Source organism: Bufo gargarizans, chromosome 1 (assembly GCF_014858855.1).
Source record: "Bufo gargarizans isolate SCDJY-AF-19 chromosome 1, ASM1485885v1, whole genome shotgun sequence".
Taxonomy (NCBI): Eukaryota; Metazoa; Chordata; class Amphibia; order Anura; family Bufonidae; genus Bufo; species Bufo gargarizans.
In genome coordinates, this window is record NC_058080.1 from 159313496 (window position 1) to 159336304 (window position 22809).

The 22809-nt window shown below is 42.6% G+C and overlaps 1 protein-coding gene across 3 annotated transcripts in view; it reads right to left on the reverse strand.

Annotated features, from left to right (window-relative positions):
- Positions 1 to 22809, reverse strand: part of KLHL2 (kelch like family member 2) — a 151298-nt gene that overhangs the window by 50224 nt on the left and 78265 nt on the right. For all 3 annotated transcript variants that reach the window (XM_044299873.1, XM_044299878.1, XM_044299865.1), the window contains exons 5-7: positions 12431 to 12540; positions 9274 to 9390; positions 2820 to 2969 (exon numbers count right to left, since the gene is read on the reverse strand). In XM_044299873.1, the coding sequence (XP_044155808.1) occupies positions 2820 to 2969; positions 9274 to 9390; positions 12431 to 12540 (377 nt within the window). The remainder of the gene's footprint in view (positions 1 to 2819; positions 2970 to 9273; positions 9391 to 12430; positions 12541 to 22809) is intronic.

The window sequence follows — 22809 nt, forward strand, 5'->3', positions numbered from 1 at the left end:
TTTAGCTGCCAAGCACACATGTAACATGTCAGTCAGTTTCATTGGCACAAATCTGGTGACAGATGCCCTTTAAATTTCTGTGCTGTTCACAGTGTTGACCACATATTGTCGGTCTGCAGTAGGTGCAGGTTCTCCGCCACAAGTCGGCTCTACTCAGCTAGATCCTGGCTCAGCAGATCTCTTGCACCGTTGTGCTATGTAGAGCTTTTAGCTGAGCGAAGATTCCAAAACATGATAGACACTCAAATTCGGGTGCCTATTTGTTTAGTAAAACAGTAAAAATCCATAAATGAAGTAAATTAAAAATAATAATTTCTAAGAATATTTCACTGAAGATCTATGGAGTGCTGCTTCCTTCCCAATCCATCTATAACTGTATATTAGGGTACTGTAACAAGAATTTATGATTTTTTTTTCTTGCAATATGTTAATAGACTTGGCCAGGGTATTTCAGCGCTATAGTGCCACAACAGAGGTGGAAGAGAAGTGTACAGAGATAATACTTCACAATGCTTCATAAAAGCTTCAGAAGACTGTACATTTAATAAAAAATAATAAAAAGCATAGTGTATAAAAGAAAAAATTGGTATGGCTTATAAGTAGGGATGAGCGAATTTCATATTTTGAAATTTGTCTGCGCTTCGTTTGGCGGTAAAAGCAGAATTGTGTTATGGATTCCGTTACCACGGACCATAAGGCAATTCTATGACTGAATGCATAACGGAAAGCCTTTAGAGGCATTCTTTTATTCATTCCGTCATAATAGAAGTCTATGGGCTGCATAACGGATCCGTCCCGTTTCCGTTATGCAGGGGAGTCCTCTCCTGCATAACGGAAACGGGACGGATCCGTTATGCAGGCCATAGACTTCTATTATGACGGAATGAATAACAGAATGCCTCTAAAGGCATTCCGTCATAGAATTGCCTTATGGTCCGTGGTAACTGAATCCATAACGCAATTCTGCTTTTCCCACTAAACGAGGCGCAAACGAATTTCATAACATGAAATTTGCTCATCCCTACTTATAATGAATATAACTCTCTGAGAAGAAGCTAGACATAACATTTCATCATACAAATACAATGGGTGCATTGAAGTCAAACAATAACTAATATTTTACTACATAATAAATCGGCTACATAGGCTTGCCGTCACACAAGCTGGCTTCACAAATTGTGCAAAACTGCTGTGTTTGTCTGCAGTTCTGTCAAAATCACTGCAAAAACAAACCAAAAATTTGGCACATATGAATGCACTTATAAAGGGGTTGTTTGGGTACAGATATTGATGACCCTTTGTCAGGATAGGATATCAGACTGGTGGGAGGCGGCGGTGCTTATGAGGGTGCTGCAGCCTCCTAAATGCTTACCTACAGGCCATATGTGCTCTCATCCATGCTACGCGGTTTTCCAGGGCTCCTACTTTTCTTCCTATTAGTGACTGTGACCAAGGTCCACTTTAGGACTGAAACAGACTAAAGTCACTTGGCCACACATTGCCATTGAAATTCTTCACTGTGGATTTGATTAAGACTGTCCCTGAAATAGCATCATATATACAGGTGAAACTCGAAAAATTTGAATATGGTGCAAAAGGAATTGCATTAATGCAGCTTAAAATTCGAATTTTGTGAAAAGGTTCAATATTCTAGGCTCAAAGTGTCATACCTAGTCAACTAATTACTTCATACCCCCTGAGCAAAGGGTACCTAAAAATTGTGACTTTGGGGTTTCATAAGCTATAAGCCATAATCATCCAAATTATAACAAATAAAAATATCTTGCTTTGCATGTAATGAGTCTCTCTCAATTGTTATTCTCACCTTTTAAGTTGCATTACTGCAATAAATGAACTTTGCACGATATTCTTATTTTTCGAAATTCACCTGTAGGAGTGCACTTTGGTATCTTCACCACAGTGCAGGACATTGGAGTCCTCTCCTCGCGGCATCTCATCTAGGACACAATCATGCACAGAGCAGCAGCAGTGCACAGTCAATACAGCTTTGTCCTGTTCACATGAATGGGACTAACCTATCCAATGAAGTTTATTTGTCCAGCGACAGTAAAAGGATAGGTTAGTACCACTAAAGTGAGCGACATGAAGCTGTAGAAGATCTACTACATGATCGTGGTCTATGGGGTGAGCGGTAGCCTTCACTTACTCCATTGATAGGTTATCAATATTAAGAAGCCAGATTACTCAAGTCTAAAGCAAGCTTTTCCTGTCAAAATATTAATGGATTACAGTCTACAACTGAATGCACAACCTGAATGAGTGCTGCCCTCCATTCTTCATCTGCTTATTGACGGAGGATGGACTGAGCCCACTAGGGGGCGTGCACCAATATTCATTTACATGCTTAGGTATGCTGTTGAGTGTTTTTGTTCTGTTTATTACTAATTTACACACCACCACTTCTGTAATTTAGCTTTGGAGAAACGTGCTGCATTGACAGGCCCCTTTAAATTACCTTCCAAGCAGGACCACGTGGCAGAATCAGTGTACTAAAATGACCAAAGTTAAAGGGGTTTGTCCTGGTGACAGATTCCCTTAAAAGCTTCTGCCAGTGTGTCTCTAAATTGTCCCTCCGTTGGAACGTCAAGTACTTATTATTTAGTGGTCTAATCTGATACTAGGTAGCACCTCAAAGAATATTTGAAAGTCATGGGGAGAACCTGTTTAAAGGTAAGGCTTTGCTTCTAGGGTCTACTTCCATCAGTACACACATTCATGTTGTGAAGGCAGAACACATTGATTGAAATAAAGTGCACGAGGTGCCAAATGTTGTAAGAAAATACAGAAGAACATCCTACCTTGGGAAGACTGACGGGAGTTCTCTGCCTTGTCCGTGCACTCTTTATCAATGTCCGCTGGTCTCCAGGAAGTAAGTGGTACTTCATGGCTTCGATGAGGTAATCCTTGCAGGCACTGCTGTTTTTCACTAACGTCTCTTCTTCTACTCTCTTAAAAATAAAAACACATGGGGGAAGATTTATCAAAATGGTGTCCAGGATAACTGGCGTAGTTGTCCATAGGAAAAAAGTGATATTATACACGCTCAACCATCGGTAAGCAGGATTATGGTGCTCTTGCCGTAATTGACTCATCCAATCAGAATTTAGGATATACAGTTAGACTAGTAACGACAGGCACTCATTATCTGAGACCACCCAGAGACAGTCGGTAGAAAATTGATATTTATTACATCCAATATTGGCATAAAAACACAGACACTAAAAGCTAGTAAAAAATAAACTAAAATTAAAATAGGCTTATTGACACTCTTGATGTGCATTTCTTATATACCATAATTGATCACAACCAAGGCATAGAGGCGATGAAACTACAATTAGAAAGTAGAGGTAGATTCCACATAGAACAAATTGAATATTTAGCAGAGGGAGTACAGTTCATATTAATGCACAACTATTTTTATTTTAAATCAGATTTTTTCCCTCCAAATTAGAGGTACTGCCATGGGGACCAGGTTTGCCCCCAGTTATGTCAATTTATTTATGGTGCAATGGGAATTGGAAAACATCAATTCCAGACTGGGGACAGACTTGGTCCTCTGGCACCAATATATTGATGACATTATTTTCATCTGGCAGAATGGGGAAAGTGAACGCCAAGCATATAATTTACATTTTACAATGAATATTAGTAGATCACTAATTGAGTTTTTGGACATACAGATCACAGTAGATCAAGACAGGCCGGTATGTAGCACTTCTCAAAAACCTGTGACCTAAAATGGATATATAATGTATTTGAGTTGTCATCTACCAAGATGGCTCCTCAACATTCCGTCAGGTCAGTTTCGCCATATTAAACGCAACTGTACCATCAATGAGCAGTTTAAAGAAGAGGCTAAATTAATGAAAGAACAATTTGTAATGAAAGAATATCCACTAAATGCAATTGAATCATCTCCGTCTAAGGTGAGGGAATTAGATAGACAATCTTTTTTCACAACTAGTAATACTACGATAAAGAAAAATCGAGAGGAGGAAATTATCAGTATTATCTTACCTTTCAATTTGCAGTACAAAAAATTTGAACAAATTATTAAAACAACATTAGGATTTTATTCTGAAAGATAAATTGATAGGCCCCCTGGTAACTACCACTCCACAAATTACATATACTAAAGCCCCGAATTTAGGCCCGAAATTAGCACAGTCAATTAAATCATTTAAAAAGGACAGACAAACCATACATAAATGGCTTAATCTGAAAGGGTTCTACCGTTGTGACAAGTGTAGTAACTGCAAAACTGTAGCATTCCCAAAGAAGAATAATCTCTACACAAAATGATTTTACACATGAGATTGGGGAATTTTTGACATGCAGCTCCACCAACATCATATAGATCATCCAATGCCCATATGGGAAACAATATGTAGGACGAACCAAGAGAATTTTGGAAAAAAAAAAATCAAATTGCGGAACACAAATATAAAAAATGGATATGAGAAACATACGCTATCAGATCATTTTAGACAGTGTCACAATCAGAGCCCTTAAACATCAATAACATTAAATAGTGTAGTTGGGGTGCCATATGAGGGATTTATGGTGAATTATGATTCTATTTTGCCTCAGCTGTACCTTTTAACATCATCATGTGTAGCCAAAGAATGCCTTTAATAATGAAGAATATAAATTTGTTGGCATAATCCTTAACCCCTTAAGGACACAGCCTTATTACACCTTAGGACCAGGCCATTTTTTGCAAATCTGACCAGTGTCACTTTAAGTGCTGATAACTTTAAAACGCTTTGACTTATCCAGGCCGTTCTGACATTGTTTTTTCGTCACATATTGTACTTCATGACACTAGTAAAATTTAGTCAAAAAAATTATTATTTTTTGCAGCAAAAAATACCTAATTTAACAAAAATTTTGAAAAATTAGCAAATTTCAAAGTCTTAGTTTCTCTACTTCTGTAATACATAGTAATTGACTTTACTAAGTGATGACTTTACATTCCCCATATGTCTACTTCATATTTGTAGCATGTTGGGAATGATATTTTATTTTTTGGGGATGTTACAAGGCTTAGAAGCAAATCTTGAAATTTTTCAGAAATTCACAAAAACTCAATATTTAGGGACCAGTTCAGGTCTGAAGTCACTTTGCGAGGCTTACATAATAGAAACCACCCAAAAATGACCCCATCCAAGAAACTACACCCCTCAAGGTGTTCAAAACTGATTTTACATACGTTGTTTACCCTTTAGGTGTTGCAAAAGAGTTATTGGCAAATGGGGATGAAATTTGAGAATTTCATTTTTTTGTCTAATATTTAATTTTTACCCATTTTTTCCACTAACCAAGCAAGGGTTAACAGCCAAACAAGACTATCTTTATTGCCCTGACTCTGCCGTTTACAGAAACACCCAATATGTGGCCGTAAACTACTGTACGGCCACACAGCGGGGCGTAGAGTGAAAGGTGCGCTGTATGGTTTTTGGAAGGCTGACTTATGGACTGGTTTATTTACACCATGTCCCATTTGAAGCCCCCTGATGCACCCCTGGAGTAGAAACTCCCTAAAAGTGACCCCATCTAAGAAACTACACCCCTCAAGGTATTCAAAACTCATTTTACATACGTCGTTAACCCTTCAGGTGTTGCCCAAGAGTTATTGGCAAATGGGAATGAAATTTGAAAATTTCATTTTTTTGCCTTATTTTCCATTTTAACCCATGTTTTCCACTAATAAATCAAGGGTTAACAGCCAAACAAGACTGTATCTTTATTGCCCTGACTCTGCCGTTTACAGAAACACCCAATATGTGGCCGTAAACTACTGTACGGCCACACAGCAGGGCGTAGAGTGAAAGGTGCGCAGTTTGGTTTTTGGAGGGCTGATTTTTATGGACCGGTTTATTTACACCGTGTCCTGTTTCAACCCCCCTGATGCACCCCTGGAGTCGAAACTCCCTAAAAGTGACCCCATTTTGGAAACTACGGGATAAGGTGGCATTTTTTTGGGGAGTATTTTTAGGGTAAATATGATTTTTGGTTGCTCTATATTACATTTTTGTGAGGCAAGGTTACCAAAAATTGAAATTCTGAAATTTCATCTCCATTTGCCATTAACTGTTGAGGAACACCTAAAGGGTTAATAAAGTTTGTATAATCAGTTTTGAATACCTTGAGGGGTGTAGTTTCTTAGATGGGGTCACTTTTAGGGAGTTTTTACTCTAGGGGGGCATCAGGGGGGCTTCAAAAGTGATATGGTGTCAATAAAAAAGGCCATCAAAATCGGCCTTCCAGAAACCATGTCGGTCCTTTCCTTTTGCGGCCTCCCTTTTACTGATACAGCAGTTTTCAAACACAAATGTGGCATTTCTGTAAACTGCAGTATCAGGGTAATCAATTTTAACTTTTGTTTGGTTGTTAACCCTTGTTTTGTTACCGGAAAAAACGGACTGAAGTGGAAAAGTGCCAAAAATAGCGGTTTTGGCACCGTTTTTTTTTTTTTTTTTTTTTTTTTAACCGTGTTAATCTGGCTAGTTAGGTCATGGGATATTGTTATAGAGGAGATTCTTACGGACACGGCGATACCTAATAAGTCTACTTTTTTACAATTATTTAGGTTTTAGACTACGGATGATCGGGGCATGTGTCGCACTGAGTAGTGGTGTCCTTCCGTATCCCCCTCCTGCGACACACTCTGCACTTTTTTTGGGTTCGTCCCTTCTTTCCAGTATGGGGGACCACACCTGGAAAGTGTTGGCCAGGGACGATCCGGGCGCCTACAGTTCCCGCATGGCGTTATATGGCTTGAGGACTTGATCCGAGAGATCAACTCCTCCCATATACCGATTGCAGGCGACGATACAATCGGGCTTGAGGACCGTTGCCGCGGTACCTCGCACAGGGACAGGGGTGATGCCGTTACCATGAATTATGGACAGCATAATGACATCCCTCTTGTCCTTATACCTGACCAGCAACAGGTTTCCAGTGGTAAGGGCACGGGTCTCACCCCTGGGGATAGGTACCTGGAGGGGGTGGGCAGGGAGGCCGCGTTGATTTTTCCGCACGGTCCCACAAGCGGACATGGATCTGGCGGCAAGGGACTGGAACAATGGGATACTGGTATAAAAGTTATCCACGTACAGGTGGTAACCCTTATCCAGCAGTGGGTGCATAAGGTCCCACACAAGTTTCCCGGTAACACCCAGAGTGGGGGGACATTCTGGGGGTTGAATCCGGGAATCTCACCCCTCGTATACACGAAATTTGTAAGTGTACCCTGAGGTACTCTCACAAATTTTGTATAGCTTCATGCCATACCTCGTCCGCTTGGAAGGCACATACTGGCGGAAAATGAGTCTCCCCTTGAACGCAATGAGAGACTCATCAACCACGACCTCTCTTCCAGGTACATAGGCCTCCATGAATTTGGCCCCAAAGTGATCGATGACCGGCCGTATCTTATACAGACGCTCATGAGCAGGATCACCTCGGGGGAAGGGGGGGCATGCTGCATTATCGGAATAATGCAGACATTTCCGGATGGCCTCAAACCGGGAGCGTGTCATGGCTGTACTGTAAAGTGGGGTCTGGTATAGGACGTCCCCACTCCAGTACAGCCTGGCACTGGGTTTCTTGACCAGGCCCATATGCAGCACGAGGCCCCAAAATGTCCTCATTTCGGCTGCACTGACCGGCGTCCAGCCACCGGGTCTGGCCAAAAAGGAGCCCGGGTGTTGAGCGACGAACTGTTGGGCATACAAATTCGTCTGCTCCACCATCAGATTTACCAGTGGGTCACTGAAAAAATGACAAAAAAAAGTCATATTCAGTGTAGCCCACTGTGGAAATCTGGATTCCTGATTGGCCTACAAAATCAGGAATCACGGGCTTGTATCGCTCTGGGCTACACCAGACTAGTTCACCGGCAGGGTGCTCCGGTGGATTTAACTGGTGGGCCGGGAAACCAGTACGAGCCCCAGAGCTGCTCGTACTAGTGTGGGCCACAGGGTCCCTAACATGGCGGTCCCCTTGCTCCGCCTGGCGGCGTCTCCGCCGCCTTGGGGGCTCATCATAATCGCTAGATGATGAGGAGGATGCGGATGACAACAGGAATGTGGGGTCAACCGTCCGAAGTTGATCAGCGGTGGGGTGTGCGATGCGCTAACAGTGGCCGGACGCTAAGTGTCGGCCACAGTCAGCGTACACTTCTGTCACAAAGGGGTAACTGTGTAGCTGTGTGAATAGTACTTTTACTTTGTGAAATATGGAGCTGTTCTGTCACAAAGTGTTAACTGTTTGTCTAGCTGTGTGAATGGTACTTTCACTTGGGGCCAGCCATCTAATAAACTAAAAGGCAATAAACAGTAATCAGTAAGATAAGAATTGAGCTATAAGTGTTTAGGAGGTCAGAGGTTAGATATAAGGAGCCGTCAGTTGAGCTGCCTGATGGGAAACAGTAAAAAATAAAGAGCCTGCTACTAGAGAATCTCAAGGCTGTACAGAGAAAGAAGCTCAACATTTTTAACAATGACCAACTGAAAGAATTATTTTCTTTATATCAAAATGAGTGCAATGCAATATTAAAAAACTGCCCCCAAAAGTGTACATAGTCTAAGTTTTAAATGTAGTTGTACAGATAGTTGCATTACAAGGACTAAATTTCATAAAAGCGCCCCAATCACATCTAAAAATACAGTTGCCCCAAATGCATCAGAAAGGCTGTTTCAATATTATGCACATGGCACTGCTGGTTTATTCGAGTACAAGCAACAAAGCTATGGGAATAAACCAGGAAACCTTTTTTGTTATGGCTTTCCCTGGTATCATTGATATGTGCCAATCTATGTCTACATATAATCACATATACTTCTGTTTAAGGTTTCTTGGATGTCAATGCAACAAGTTCTACGGTATATAGAAACCCTTTTAGTGCATTCTAAAACGCATCAAAGAAGAGCCTCTGTATGTTTACCTCTAGCTCAACACTTCTGGCTACCTGTTCATCAGATGTTCAGTGTTGTCATGGGGCAATGGGCAGATCCAAATCGCCATTCACATAGACTGTGTGGTCTTTGCCTCTAGGCACATGCTCAAAAAAGAGCCTGCATGCACTGTGTACATAGAAGTTAGTAGGTAAAAGTACATTTCTTAGAGTCAATTGCATTCTGCTACTTCAATATAAAAGGTCTTTTGTCTTCTTCATAAAACAGCAGCCATGACAACTATTTATTTCAGTAAGTTCTTCAGTAAAATTTTAGATTTGCCTTTGATTACCTGTACTAAATAATCTCTTGAGAGTAAAGGAAGGCGTACGTGTTCCATTAGATGTGCCATGTGCTCCTGGCGCACATCTTTGTCGTGGTTTACCCAGGTAATGACAGCTTCAAATACCTTGAGAAAAAAAAAAAAAAAAAAAGGTAATGATAAATTATTAATATAGAAATGTAACACTCTTCTGTTATGCAGTATATCTACTAATCCTCCCTTGTTCAAGACCATGAGAACAAAGATCTAGCCATGATCCACTACTCTGATAAACTTCACATCCAGGCATTTGGTTAAGACCACAAAAAAAAACCATCATTGGAACGAACGCAGTGCAAAAAATCAAATACATACACGGTCAATATTAATTAACCACTATGGATTTGTTCATATCCACATCCAGAAACCAGGACGCAGTGCAGTATCCATCACATGAGAGACACCAATCATTTATAATGGATTGAGTCAGGTTCCTTCTGTCGTTTTACCAGAAAAATAGCACTGCATCACTATTTTTTCGTTCAAAAGTGATGGGATCTGCAGTGGAGGCTTTAACTGGAGCTTCAGATGCAGATGTGAGCCAAGCCTAAACTAAATAACACAGTAAATAACTTTAAGGGGTTAAAATAATAATAAAATTATTCAAGAGACTCAACAATCTCATAGTGTAGGGATCAGCAACCTCCGGTATTCCAGCTGTTCTTTAACTACAAGTCCCAGCATGCACACTTGCTCAAGCTGTCCTCAGAATGCCCATATAAGCGAATGGAACATACTGGGAGTTGTAACTTCCCAACAGCTGGGGTGCCAGAGCTTGCTGACCAGTCACAGTGTGGTAGAAACTGCGTATGAAAACAGAAATCCCATAATAAAACGGCAGCCTACACAACGAACAACTGGAAATATAAAGGGACTATAACAAAGGTACACAAGTTTTTCTAAATACATTTCCGGTATCCATTTTTTATGGTTTTCAAGATCTCTGCTTGCAATTGTTCATTAGGAGCCTTGATTGTTTCTGAAAGGCTACACTTACAAGACCATATTTCAGGTCTGTATCCAACCCGCATTTTCCTATGGGGCTGCAAAAAATGCGGACGGCACAAGGATATACGGTAAATGGGAACCACACCATGCATGCATGGCCACCTCTCCATTTACCTCTATGGGACTGCTATTTTTGGAACTCCCACAGCAGTGAATGGAGGGTGGCTGTGTTTGCACGGTGCACTTTCCTTCACTTCGGGGGAAGATAGATGTGGTCCTAGAGATGGCACCCACATCTACCTGACAACGTATCGTACCAATATGCCATCAATGTCTGAGATGAGACAACCCCTCTAAATAATGGACTCTCTATCAGACACCATTTTCGTCAATGAGGTCTGGCTGGAAAAGTTAGTTTCGGTTCTGTGCCAGCACTACTGTTATTTCCATTATTCTGCTCCCATAACAGAGCAAAATTATTACTGCAAATATGAAAACGGCCTAGGACATAACTAAACTTTTTTTTTCATAACTTAATAGTATAGATATAAATAGTGAACTCTGTTTAGTATATTTTTACTAAAAGGGACCTGTCACACTCTTTGCTGCCCAAATGGTCACAGTAGTTGATGGAGCTCTAGATGCCGTCTCCAGTAGTCCCTTTCTTATGGCCAATCGTTATCTCATTCACATAAAAAGACATATCTTACGTAAATGAGACGATTCAGGTCAGGCTCTGCATGCCCCTATTCCGGCCTCTGTCTCGACAAATGTACCAGAGCAGTGGGAATGTCCGTACAAGCCTCTACAAAATCTTAACGCATGTACTATTACGCACTACACTTTCTTACTCCTTAAATCTGGCACATGTGCCGTACAGCTCTGAAGCTAGTGTAAATTAAGCAGGGTACAGTGCGCAGGTGACAGACCTGTAGAGTAATGGTACATAACAGTGCATGCGCAACATTTTGTACAGGCCTACACTGACGCTTCCACTGCTCTGGGACATCAGTCAAGGTCGGAGAGGCCGGATTAAAAGTATGGAGAACGTGACTTGAACTGCTAGCTCTCCACCCCATTGACTCGTGCCAGCCGATTTATACTGTATATAAGCTTTAAAAGGACTTTTTACATGACAATGAACCATGAGGGTCCATTGCAGGCAGCATCAAGAGCACCATAAGGTACAGGGGCCATTTGAAAGTTTTCTTTAAAGGAAAGTGCCTGTTCCTGCCCTTATTTCCCTTTCCCTGCACTGTCTCTGAAATGACTGATCCAATCTATAAACCGAAAAGTGGACACAGGAGAGATCAGCATATACAGACACAGGCCAAAGTGGCTACAGCATCTAGTAGGTGGCTTATCTTGCAGCAGAAACTGATATTTTTCATCTGATAATCTAGATCTGGGGTGCAATAAATCACTTAACAATAACTGCAGCCATTTCCCTTTGCCTTCTGTCTGCCTCAGCAGCTCATCCTTCCCCCTTCCCCTCTCCACAGACTTCAATGGGATCTATAGATTTCCTTCTACAGATCTGATCAGTGAAAAAAAAACATTAAAATATTATAAACTGGAACAATACTCCTTTTTATTTTTTACTTCTGTTATTAGTCTCACTATGTGATCCTTCGATTGTTTATATAATATATTGCATTTCATACGTAGTGCAGTGTATTGTGCCTGTCCTGTCAGTCAGCCTGTTATACCCTGCCTCTGGCAGGACCTATTGGGCTAATGTAATGGGGCGACCTGGAGGCCATTACAAAACCTTGGGATGCCATAACCTAACTATAAATACCCTGTAACTGCTTTGCAGGGGGGCTGGGGAGGGGGAGTGAATGGGTGACAGAGAAAACCCTCTCCCTCCGTCTTGCTATCTAAATGCCACAGGCCAAACAAAAATAGAAAATCCAAAAGGGGACAAGACAAAACACTAAAAGTTAAAAGGACTTAAAAAGGAGTGAGCCTGAATAAACACGTCCCCAACCTTATGATTGGATCTAGGGACCCCCACATGACCTAATATGTATAATGGCTTCATAAAAAGGGCCCTTTACGGCTTCATCAGGGGTAATCTCTTCCAGGGGTTTGACCTAAAGTAATAAATGCAGTAGGGAGGTCAGTCACTGTATGATCTGTATGCTGATTGTAAAGAAAAAACATAACCAATGATTACCTTTTCCTCTGAAAGAACGGTCAGCTTATCACTGGCTATTAAGCTGCAAACTTGTTCTATGCCAAGATTCAGGAACTCTTCCCCTTGGACAATATCTGAAAAGTGTTGTTCTGTAAGGAAAAGAAAGATGGTGATCAGAATACATGAAGGAATCAAGATGCCCGTGAAGAGAGACCCTGAAAACCAAACTCTAGGAGCAGTGGGTGATTTCTCATCTCCTATGCCTCTCCGGATCTAAGTGCAAAGCGGAAAATGTCTGATGTCTTTCCTATACAATGAATGCATAGGGCAGCTCACATCAGGATATAAAGTGATCGTGGAAAGGAAAGTGATTGTTTTTATCTTCATTTCTTCAAATGGGTTATTTTGAGCACGATCTGTGCTCTGTTTACAGCAGTGTGCATCAGTTCTACCAGGATTCAGTTATTTTTGATGGGAGAAAAAGTACAACCAAATGAGGTACCGTATATACTCGAGTATAAGCCGACCCGAGTATAAGCCGAGGCCCCTAATTTTACCCCAAAAAATGGGAAAAATTAGTGACTCGAGTATAAGACTAGGGTGGGAAATGCAGCGTGTATGTGTATATAATGCACACACTCTACATTATATACACACATCTGCAAGAGGGTGACTCAGATTGATGGGAGTCTGACTCTGACTCCCTGTATTTAATGCAGAGTGTGTGCATTATATACACACACACACTCTGCATTAAATACAGGGAGCCATCCACAGATCTCCCCCCTAAACAGTGCCATCCACAGATCCCCCCCTCCCCTAAACAGTGCCAGGATGGCACTGTTTAGGGGAGGGGGGATCTGTGGATGGCACTGTAGGGGGATCTGTGGATGGCACTGCCATCCACAGATCCCCCTACAGTGCCATCCACAGATCCCCCTCCCAGACGCTCACAGCAGTACATTTATAAAGTATAAAGTATAAGCAGTATATTTATCAGTATTCTTTATTTATCAGTATTCTTTGGATATCTTACTTTATCGTTGCTCCGGTAATAGCAGGCAGTGCGGGGAGCGGCGCTCACTCACTGACGTCACGCGCCTGCTCCCACTAGGCGGCGCAGGCGCGTGACGTCAGTGAGTGAGCGCCGCCCCCCGCACTGCCTGCTATTACCGGAGCAAAGACAAAGTAAGATAGACTCGAGTATAAGACGAGGGGCCTTTTTGAGCACAAAAATATGTGCCCAAAAACTCGTCTTATACTCGAGTATATACGGTATATATCTGTAAAGAATAAATCAAGGCAACTGGACGTACTGTAGATTTCTTGAAAACGTTTCACTCGTTCTTCCAACGAGCTTTCTCAATTCACTCGTTCTTCATTGGAAGAACGAGTGAAATGTTTTCAAGAAATCTACACTACGTCCAGTTGCCTTGATTTATTCTTTACAGATATATACCATGACCTGGATAAATGAGAACCTTCACAGACAAATGAGGAATGTTTGAAGTAGAGATTTTAGGCTGTAGTAGTTGAGAGTAGCTTTTAGGCTTATTGTTATTGGGTATATATCATGACTGTGCAGGGAAAACCACCAAAAAACACATATTGAATTTAACTGGGTGACTTACAAATAGTTTAAGGTTACCACAGTACTTCATTGAAAACTGAATGCGGACTAAAATAAAGAAATAAAAAAATGCAATGCTGAAATACAAAAATCAAAAAACAAAGTTGTATCAGTTTTGACAAGACTGCAACTAAGATGTAATAAAAACCACCACAGAAACCACGACAAGAACGAAAATATCCTGGACTAATTTTCAACTGTGTAGTACAATAGTCGTGTTCAACAACTGAGAAAGAACCGGGCACAATATGGGCAAAATCACATACCACATGCAAGACTCTCCTGTTTCGCGGTCCACTGGGGCCCCCAGGAATTCTCGTGGGGCTCGGCCTGCGGGGGACCCCATTGGAGTAGCAGGACAGGTCACACATGTGCCTGCGGAATCTTTGGTTCCGACTCCTTTGCGGGCAGACTCTGTTCCGGCATCTGTGCCAACGCGATCGTGTATCCATGCTGGGCCGCTTGAGCGTCCACATGCACGCTTGAGAGGAGGTTTGCAAAGGGTTACGCGGCCGAACGTACACGCGTCTTATTCGTTATGCCGGCCGCTGACTGGGAATATACCTGTACATAAACTATAGTAGATTAGAGGGCAGGCATGGGTTAAGTGATCAATGACCAGCCAAGGCCGCACTAGTGTCAGGGATTAGGATAAATTGACAACCCGGGTGTATGTTGCTGTTCACATTCTTCCAGACTACCTGTGCATGACCTCTGACTTCCTCAATCCATCTCTAGAGACTGCCTATAGGAAACTTCTATGCAGAACAGTTTGTCTCGTGTTGGACCTCGGATCGGACCCTGAAAATGTCTCGTCCCTAGGTACTACCTTACACAGACTATTTCTGTGCATATGAACTTTGGCCTGTCTGGCTGTCCCTTGTGAGTTTTCCTGCACAAGTTATTTGGATTGATTACCTGCATATGATTTCTGGTCTGGACTGTACTGCTGTCATTTAATAAATCCACCATTGTTTAAACTCTGTCTGGTTGTTTGGGGTTCTGCACCATTACACCACACTTCAAATAGTGAGGGAAAAACCTGGAAACTATCTGAGACATGTACATAGCACCTGCATTGGCTTCATCCTGTATTTCTTTTTAGTGCAAAAGAAAGAAAATTACAGAGAGAAACGATGATTGAGTCCCCAGTTGATCTGTTACAAGCAAGTTACTTTTTAGCCGCCATTAGCCATTCCCACTACATAAACTACCCACTCAATCTAAAAGCAGATAAGAAATCACAGAATGAGAGATAATCTTTAACAAATGCTGCACTAGAAATGGTCTGGCTCCAGTACAAGCTCTGAAATGAAGGGGGTGGAAGGTGGATGCCTGGAAGGCACATCACCACATTATTAGGGGTTAGCACAAACCTGACATTCTCCCGAAAATGCTGCATAGCATTGGAGCCAGAACAAAAGGCGTGTTAGATATGGCTTTAGCCAGACCGCCATATGAGTAGCAAGCAAAGTGATTATATAACATTACTGAACCATCGGCAGACCAACCTACACATAACAGCACACATTGTAGGCCAGCATTCCGCTACCAGCGGTTAATGGGGTTATCCCATAACTTATGTTAAAAAATAAATAAATAAAAAATTAAAATCAGCCCTGCACCTCACATGGATCCAGAGATCTCCACATTTATTGCTCTGCTAGATTTATATCAAGCTGAAAGCTCAAGGGGAGGGTCTTATCTGCTACAGCTCAGGAGGCGTGTCTCAGCTCTCCCTATCACAGCTCAGGAGGCGTGTCTCAGCTCTCCCTATCACAGCTCAGGGGGCGTGTCTCAGCTCTCCCTATCACAGCTCAGGAGGCAGTTGAAGGATGCAACTGAGCACATGCAGCCTTCTCAGTGAGCAGGTCAACGAAATAAGAAAAGAACAAACAGCAGGTGGCGCTATACATATACATTTTATTGAATAACTCAGTGGCTATCCAACATTTATTATTACATGCAATTACAAAAGTATTCAGATCCAGGTGCTGGTTTCAAAATTGTAGAATATTTTTTTAATAGGACAACCACTTTAACCGCCTCCGGACCATGTAACGCACGGATGCGGATGCGATTTCGGACTGAGCCGGCCAGCGCATGCGCATCGCGGGCCGGCAAAAGAACAAGCACAATTTCGTCACCAGCCTGCCAGCCAATGATCGTGGCTGGCAGGCTGGCGATTTTTAAAATGACAAATCAGAAGCCATGTTAACACATTATATTAGTAAATATGATGGTGTTAAATGGCTTCCCTGCTCCTCTGCTGGTCCTTTTGGTCGGTTAGTTCCAGCAGAGGAGCAGGCATCACAGTGAGTAGCACCAAACACCACACATAGCCCCAGATCACCCCCCTGCACCCCAATTAACCCCTTGATCACCCCTTCTTGCCCCTGTCAACCACTAGTGAAAAGGAAAAAAGTGATCAGTGTAAACTGTCAGTTTTTTTTTCACTGGTATTGACTGTTAGGCTTTAGGGATAGTTTAGGTCCCTTGGTTAGGTAGTTTAGCGATCGTTTAGCGCCCAGCCCACCGCAGTCACTTTTTCGCTGATTAGCGTATCGCTAATCAGCATTTGTACTTTTACAGTATCTGTAAGTGATCAAAACTGATCAGTCAGATCTATAATAGTATTAGTGTCACCTTAGCTCGCCCTCCACCCAAAACGCAGTGTTTGCCCGATCATGCCTGATCGGTCGCCCACACGTGCGTTCACCCACGCCCGCCCCGCCACAGTGACAAAAAAATATATATATTTTTTGATCACTGCACAATCACTTCACAAGCGCTGCGGCGATAAAAACAAAAAAATCAGTTTTGATATTTTTTATCAACCGCAGCGGCCTCCGGTACTTCGCTTGCCTCCCATTTGTAAGACAGGCTTGCTTTTTCTCTTGGGTAATCTCAGGGAATACCCCTAAATTTAGTAGCCCAAATATCAAACACGGGGTATTCTTCTGAAGAGGCCTACAGACTTCTGACCCAGTCGGATGAGGAATGGGAACCCTCATCTGACGAATCTAGCGGGTCAGAATATGAACCTGTAGAAAGCAGTGGCAGTCTGACTCAAAGTTCGGCGAGGAGGTTGAGGTCCCTGATAGCACCAGGCGTACCCGGCCCGTGTCGCTAGACCACAGGTTGCGCAGGATCCGCTTCAAGGGCAGCAGAGTGGGGCTGGCGCTGTCGGATTACGTGGTGAGGCATACACCAGCAGCGCAGCCCATCCTGGTCCTAGTACCAGCACTGCCGTACAACATGGTGAAGTGGCGAGCACCAGAAGGGCAGTTGAAGCTGGTACGGTGGCACATGCAGTAGTTACCCCGTCGTAGCCACCGCACAGACAGGCCCGTAGAAACCCTAGAATCCCTGAGGTGCTGGCAAACCCCGATTGGCAGTCCCCAACTTCAGCCGCACCTGTAGTCCCCCCTTTCACCGCCCAGTCTGGAGTTCGGGTTGAGACAGCTCAGATCGGTTCGGCCCTGGGATTTTTTGAGCTGTTCTTGACTGCGGAGCTCTTGGACATAGTCGTGGCAGAAATAAAATCGGTATGCCACTCAATTTATATCCGCCAACCCGGGAAGCTTTTATGCCCAGCCTTTCCAGTGGAAACCAGTCCAAGTTTCCGAAATTAACATTTTTCTGGGCCTTCTCCTCAACATGGGTCTAACCAAAAAGCATGAATTGCGGTCATATTGGTCCACGAACCAAATTCATCACATGCCCATGTTCTCTGCTGCTATGTCCAGGACACGATTTGAGACCATTCTGCGTATCCTGCACTTTAGCGACAACACCAGCTCCCGTCCCGGAGGCCACCCAGCTTTTGACCGGCTCCACAAAATTCGGCCCCTCATAGACCACTTCAACCAGAAATGTGCAGATTTGTATAACCCTGAGCAAAACATCTGCGTAGACGAGTCCCTAATACATTTTACCGGGCGCCTTGGCTTCAAACAATACATCCCAAGCAAGCGCGCCCGGTATGGGGTCAAATTGTATAAGCTCTGTGAAAGGGCCACAGGCTATACCCACAAATTTCGGATCTATGAGGGAAAAGATCAGACCCTGGAGCCGGTCGGTTGCCCTGACTACCTGGGGAGCAGTGGGAAGACAGTCTGGGACTTGGTGTCACCCTTATTTGGCAAGGAGTACCATCTTTATGTGGACAATTTCTACACAAGTGTGGCCCTCTTCAGGCATTTGTTTCTAGAACAGATTGGCTGCTGTGGCACCGGGGGCTTCCCCCAACGGCTTGTTACCACCCGTCTTGCAAGGGGGGAGAGGGCTGCCTTGTGTAACCAAGAACTGCTCGCGGTGAAATGGAGAGACAAGCGTGACATTTACATGCTCTCCTCCATTCACGCAGACACGACAATCCAAATTGAGCGAGCAACCCGTGTCATTGAAAAGCCCCTCTCAGTCCACGACTATAACCTTCACATGGGAGGGGTGGACTTCAATGACCAGATGTTGGCTCTGTATTTAGTTTCCCGACGCACCAGACGCTGGCATAAGAAGGTGTCTGTATATTTAATTCAATTGGCTCTGTATAATAGTTTTGTTCTCTACAGTAAGGCTGGGAGAACACGATCCTTCCTCAAATTTCAGGAAGAGATCATCGAGAACCTCCTGTATCCAGGAGGTTCCGTGGCCCCATCCACCAGTGTAGTTAGCCGTCTACACGAGCGACATTTCCCCAATGTCGTTGCTGGTACCTCAACCCACCCGTCACCCCGAAAAAGATGTTGTGTCTGTAGCAGGAGTGGAATAAGGCGTGACACCCGCTATTTCTGTCCTGACTGCCCTGACCACCCTGCCCTATGCTTAGGGGAGCGTTTCCGGAAGTACCACACACAGGTACACTTAGCATAGGGATCACATCTCACAGGACAGGTACACAGGGCTATTAGGGCCCATTCACACACAGAGCTGCTGCAAACCTCTCCTTTCACCTGGGACAAAGTGCATAATGCACTTCGCCACATCTTTGGGCGATTTGCGCTTTGCACATTGTCCCATGGGGAAGGAGAGGTTTCTCCTATAAAAGGTAAAAAAACACAAGCAAAAAAAAAACAAAAAAAAAACACCAGTAAGCAAAAAAGTTAACGTTAAGTTCCAAAAGTTAAATAAAGTTTATATGTTCTGTTCAAAGGTTATTATAAAGTTAATAAAATTATGGCGTTGCGGCCTGGTTTTTTCTTTTTTGTTTTGTTTTTTTTACCTTCCAGGTGGACCAACCGATCGACCAGCTGCAGCACTGATGTGCATTCTGACAGAAGAATTGGCTGCTGTCAGATTACACACAAGTCGGTGTATGGGGCGCTGCAAGACGAGATTTCTCCTCTGCAGTAAAAGATACGTTTGCCGAGGCATAAGAGCTGAGGAGGTGGCGGTGTTCATATGCTTTGGCAAAACACTTTGAATATAAAAAAAAATATATAATAATCCCGGCAATGATTTATTCATCCACATCGATTGATGTGAATGGAGAAATCTGGTTTGCCAGGGCATACGAGCTAAGTGGGTATGGATGTTGGGCGGAGCTCTTATGTCCTGGCAGACGCCTTTTCCCCTCTTTTTTTTTTTTTGGCAGAGATTTTTTCATCCACATTGATCGATGCGAATGAAGAAATCTGTGCCGTTCATTTTTTCTTTCAGCCCAGAGGTTGAACGGAAAAAAAAATCTCATTACCCGTATGCTCAATATAAGGAGAATAGCAGAAACTCCTAATGCTGGCCATACATGTAATGATTGCGGAGACCCTCAAATGCCAGGGCAGTACAAACACCCCACAAATTACCCCATTTTGGAAAGAAGACACCGCAAGGTATTCGCTGAGGGGCATATTGAGTCCATGAAAGAAAGATTGAAATTTTTGTCCCAAGTTAGCGGAAAGTGAGACTTTGTGAGGGGGGGGAAAAAAATAAAATAAAAAAAAAATCAATTTTCGCTAACTTATGCCAAAAAATAAATAAATTCTATGAACTCGCCAGGCCCCTCATTGAATACCTTGGGGTGTCTTCTTTCCAAAATGGGGTCACATGTGGGGTATTTATACTGCCCTGGCTTTTTAGGGGCCCTAAAGCGTGAGAAGAAGTCTGGGATCCAAATGTCTAAAAATGCCCTCCTAAAAGAAATTTGGGCACCTTTGCCCCAAAAAATTTTTTGAAAAGTTGTCTTTTGCCGAGATATTTATCTCACCAGCATGGGTATATGTAAAATGACACCCCAAAACACATTCCCCAACTTCTTCTGAGTACGGCGATACCACATGTGTGACACTTTTTTGCCGCCTAGGTGGGCAAATGGGCTCACATTCCAAAGAGCACCTTTCGGATTTCACAGGGCATTTTTTACAGATTTTGATTGCAAACTACTTCTCACGCATATGGGCCCCTAAAATGCCAGGGCAGTATAACTACCCCACAAGTGACCCCATTTTGGAAAGAATGATTGATTGATTTTTTTTATTTTTTATTACAAAGTCTCATATTCCACTAACTTGCGACAAAAAAAAAATAATTCTAGGAACTCGCCATGCCCCTCACGGAATACCCTGGGGTGTCTTCTTTCCAAAATGGGGTCACTTGTGGGGTAGTTATACTGCCCTGGCATTTTAGGGGCCCAAATGCGTGTGAAGTAGTTTGCAATCAAAAGATGTAAAAAATGGCCTGTGAAATCCGAACGGTGCTCTTTGGAATGTGGGCCCCTTTGCCCACCTAGGCTGCAAAAAAGTGTCACACATGTGGTATCGCCGTACTCGGGAGAAGTTGGGGAATGTGTTTTGGGGTGTCTTTTTACATATACCCATGCTGGGTGAGATAAATATCTTGGTCAAATGCCAACTTTGTATAAAAAAATTGAAAAAGTTGTCTTTTGCCGAAATATTTCTCTCACCCAGCATGGGTATATGTAAAAAGACACCCCAAAACACATTTCCCTACTTCTTCTGAGTACGGCGATACCAGATGTGTGACACTTTTTTGCAGCCTAGGTGGGCAAAGGGGCCCACATTTCAAAGAGCACCTTTTGGATTTCACAGGCCATTTTTTACAGATTTTGATTTAAAACTACTTCCCACACATTTGGGCCCCTAAAATGCCAGGGCAGTATAACTTCCCCACAAGTGACCCCATTTTGGAAAGAAGACACCCCAAGGTATTTCATGATGGGCATAATGAGTTAATGGAAGTTTTTATTTTTTGTCACAAGTTAGTGGAATATGAGACTTTGTAAGGAAAATAAATAAAAATCATAATTTTCCGCTAACTTGTGACAAAAAATAAAAAGTTCTATGAACTCACTATGCTCATCAGCGAACACCTTAGGGTGTCTACTTTCCGAAATGGGGTCATTTGTGGGGGGTTTCTACTCTCTGGGCATTGTAGAACCTCAGGAAACATGACAGGTGCTCAGAAAGTCAGAGCTGCTTCAAAAAGCGGAAATTCACATTTTTGTACCATAGTTTGCAAATGCTATAACTTTTACCCAAACCATTTTTTTTTTACCCAAACTTTTTTTTTTATCAAAGACATGTAGAACAATAAATTTAGTGAAAAATTTAAATATGGATGTCGTTTTTTTAAAAAAAAATTACAACTGAAAGTGAAAAATGTCATTTTTTGCAAAAATTTCATAACTTTTTCAATTAATAACAAATAAAGTAAAAATGTCAGCAGCAATGAAATACCACCAAATGAAAGCTCTATTAGTGAGAAGAAAAGGAGGTAAAATTCATTTGGGTGGTAAGTTGCATGACCGAGCAATAAACGGTGAAAGTAGTGTAGTGCAGAAGTGTAAAAAGTGGCCTGGTCATTAAGGGTTTTCTGGGACTGTTGATGACCTGCTGTTGCTAATCATCAGTAGCTCCAGGACTCGGACCCCCGACTCATCTACTGTTTTCAGGAGCTGCTGCTCTGGAACTACATGGCTCCGTAGACCATGTAGTCCCAGTGTCTAGTTCTGGCACAGCACATCCTGAAAACCATTGACCCCCACCCACTCTGATATTGATAAGATATTCTAAGGATAGATCATCAGTAGTAAAGTCTTAGAAAACTCCCTTTAAATATATGTTCATAATCTCAGAATTAAGAACCATTATGTGCAGCACCAGTTTAAAATGGGGGAGATTTCATCAGTGTAAAACTCCTGGAAAAAACCCTTTAAAGTCAAGTTTTTAAAAATACTGCATGCCGTTATCCATGAACAGAAAACAAGGGCAGAACTGTGGACCTTTGGACTTATGGTATTAGAGGTCACTACTACAGTCACTACTATTTGTACAATCCATTAGTGATGAGACGTACCATATAACTGTGTGTGTGATAAAACCGCCCAGTAATAAATGACAAGGCAGAACTGGATGAGTCAGTGTCACTAAAGCTTTGGCTTGCAATGTGTAAGTAGAAGGGATCTGGCAGCCATTATTCATGCTCACGGTATCACAATTTCATTGTTCCCGGACTGTCGTATAGTTTAAGGAGAAATATAAATGTGAAAATAACCATTCTTAATGTGCAAAATGCTAAACTGGGAGCTATAGCTGCCAAGGATAGCAGATGGTGAGGAGGAAGACCAGAGTGAACAAGCAGTCCTGAATGTACTCTGCATATAAAAAACAGCAGCAAAGAACCTGATGATTCACTCTTATTCCACATCATACATCCGTTATATAGCGTCTATACAAACTCTACACATCGGCTCAATACACTAACCTGCTTTCGGCTGAAGGACAAGTTACCACTGTGATGTGGTCCAGAAAGTATTACTTTTCATAACTAA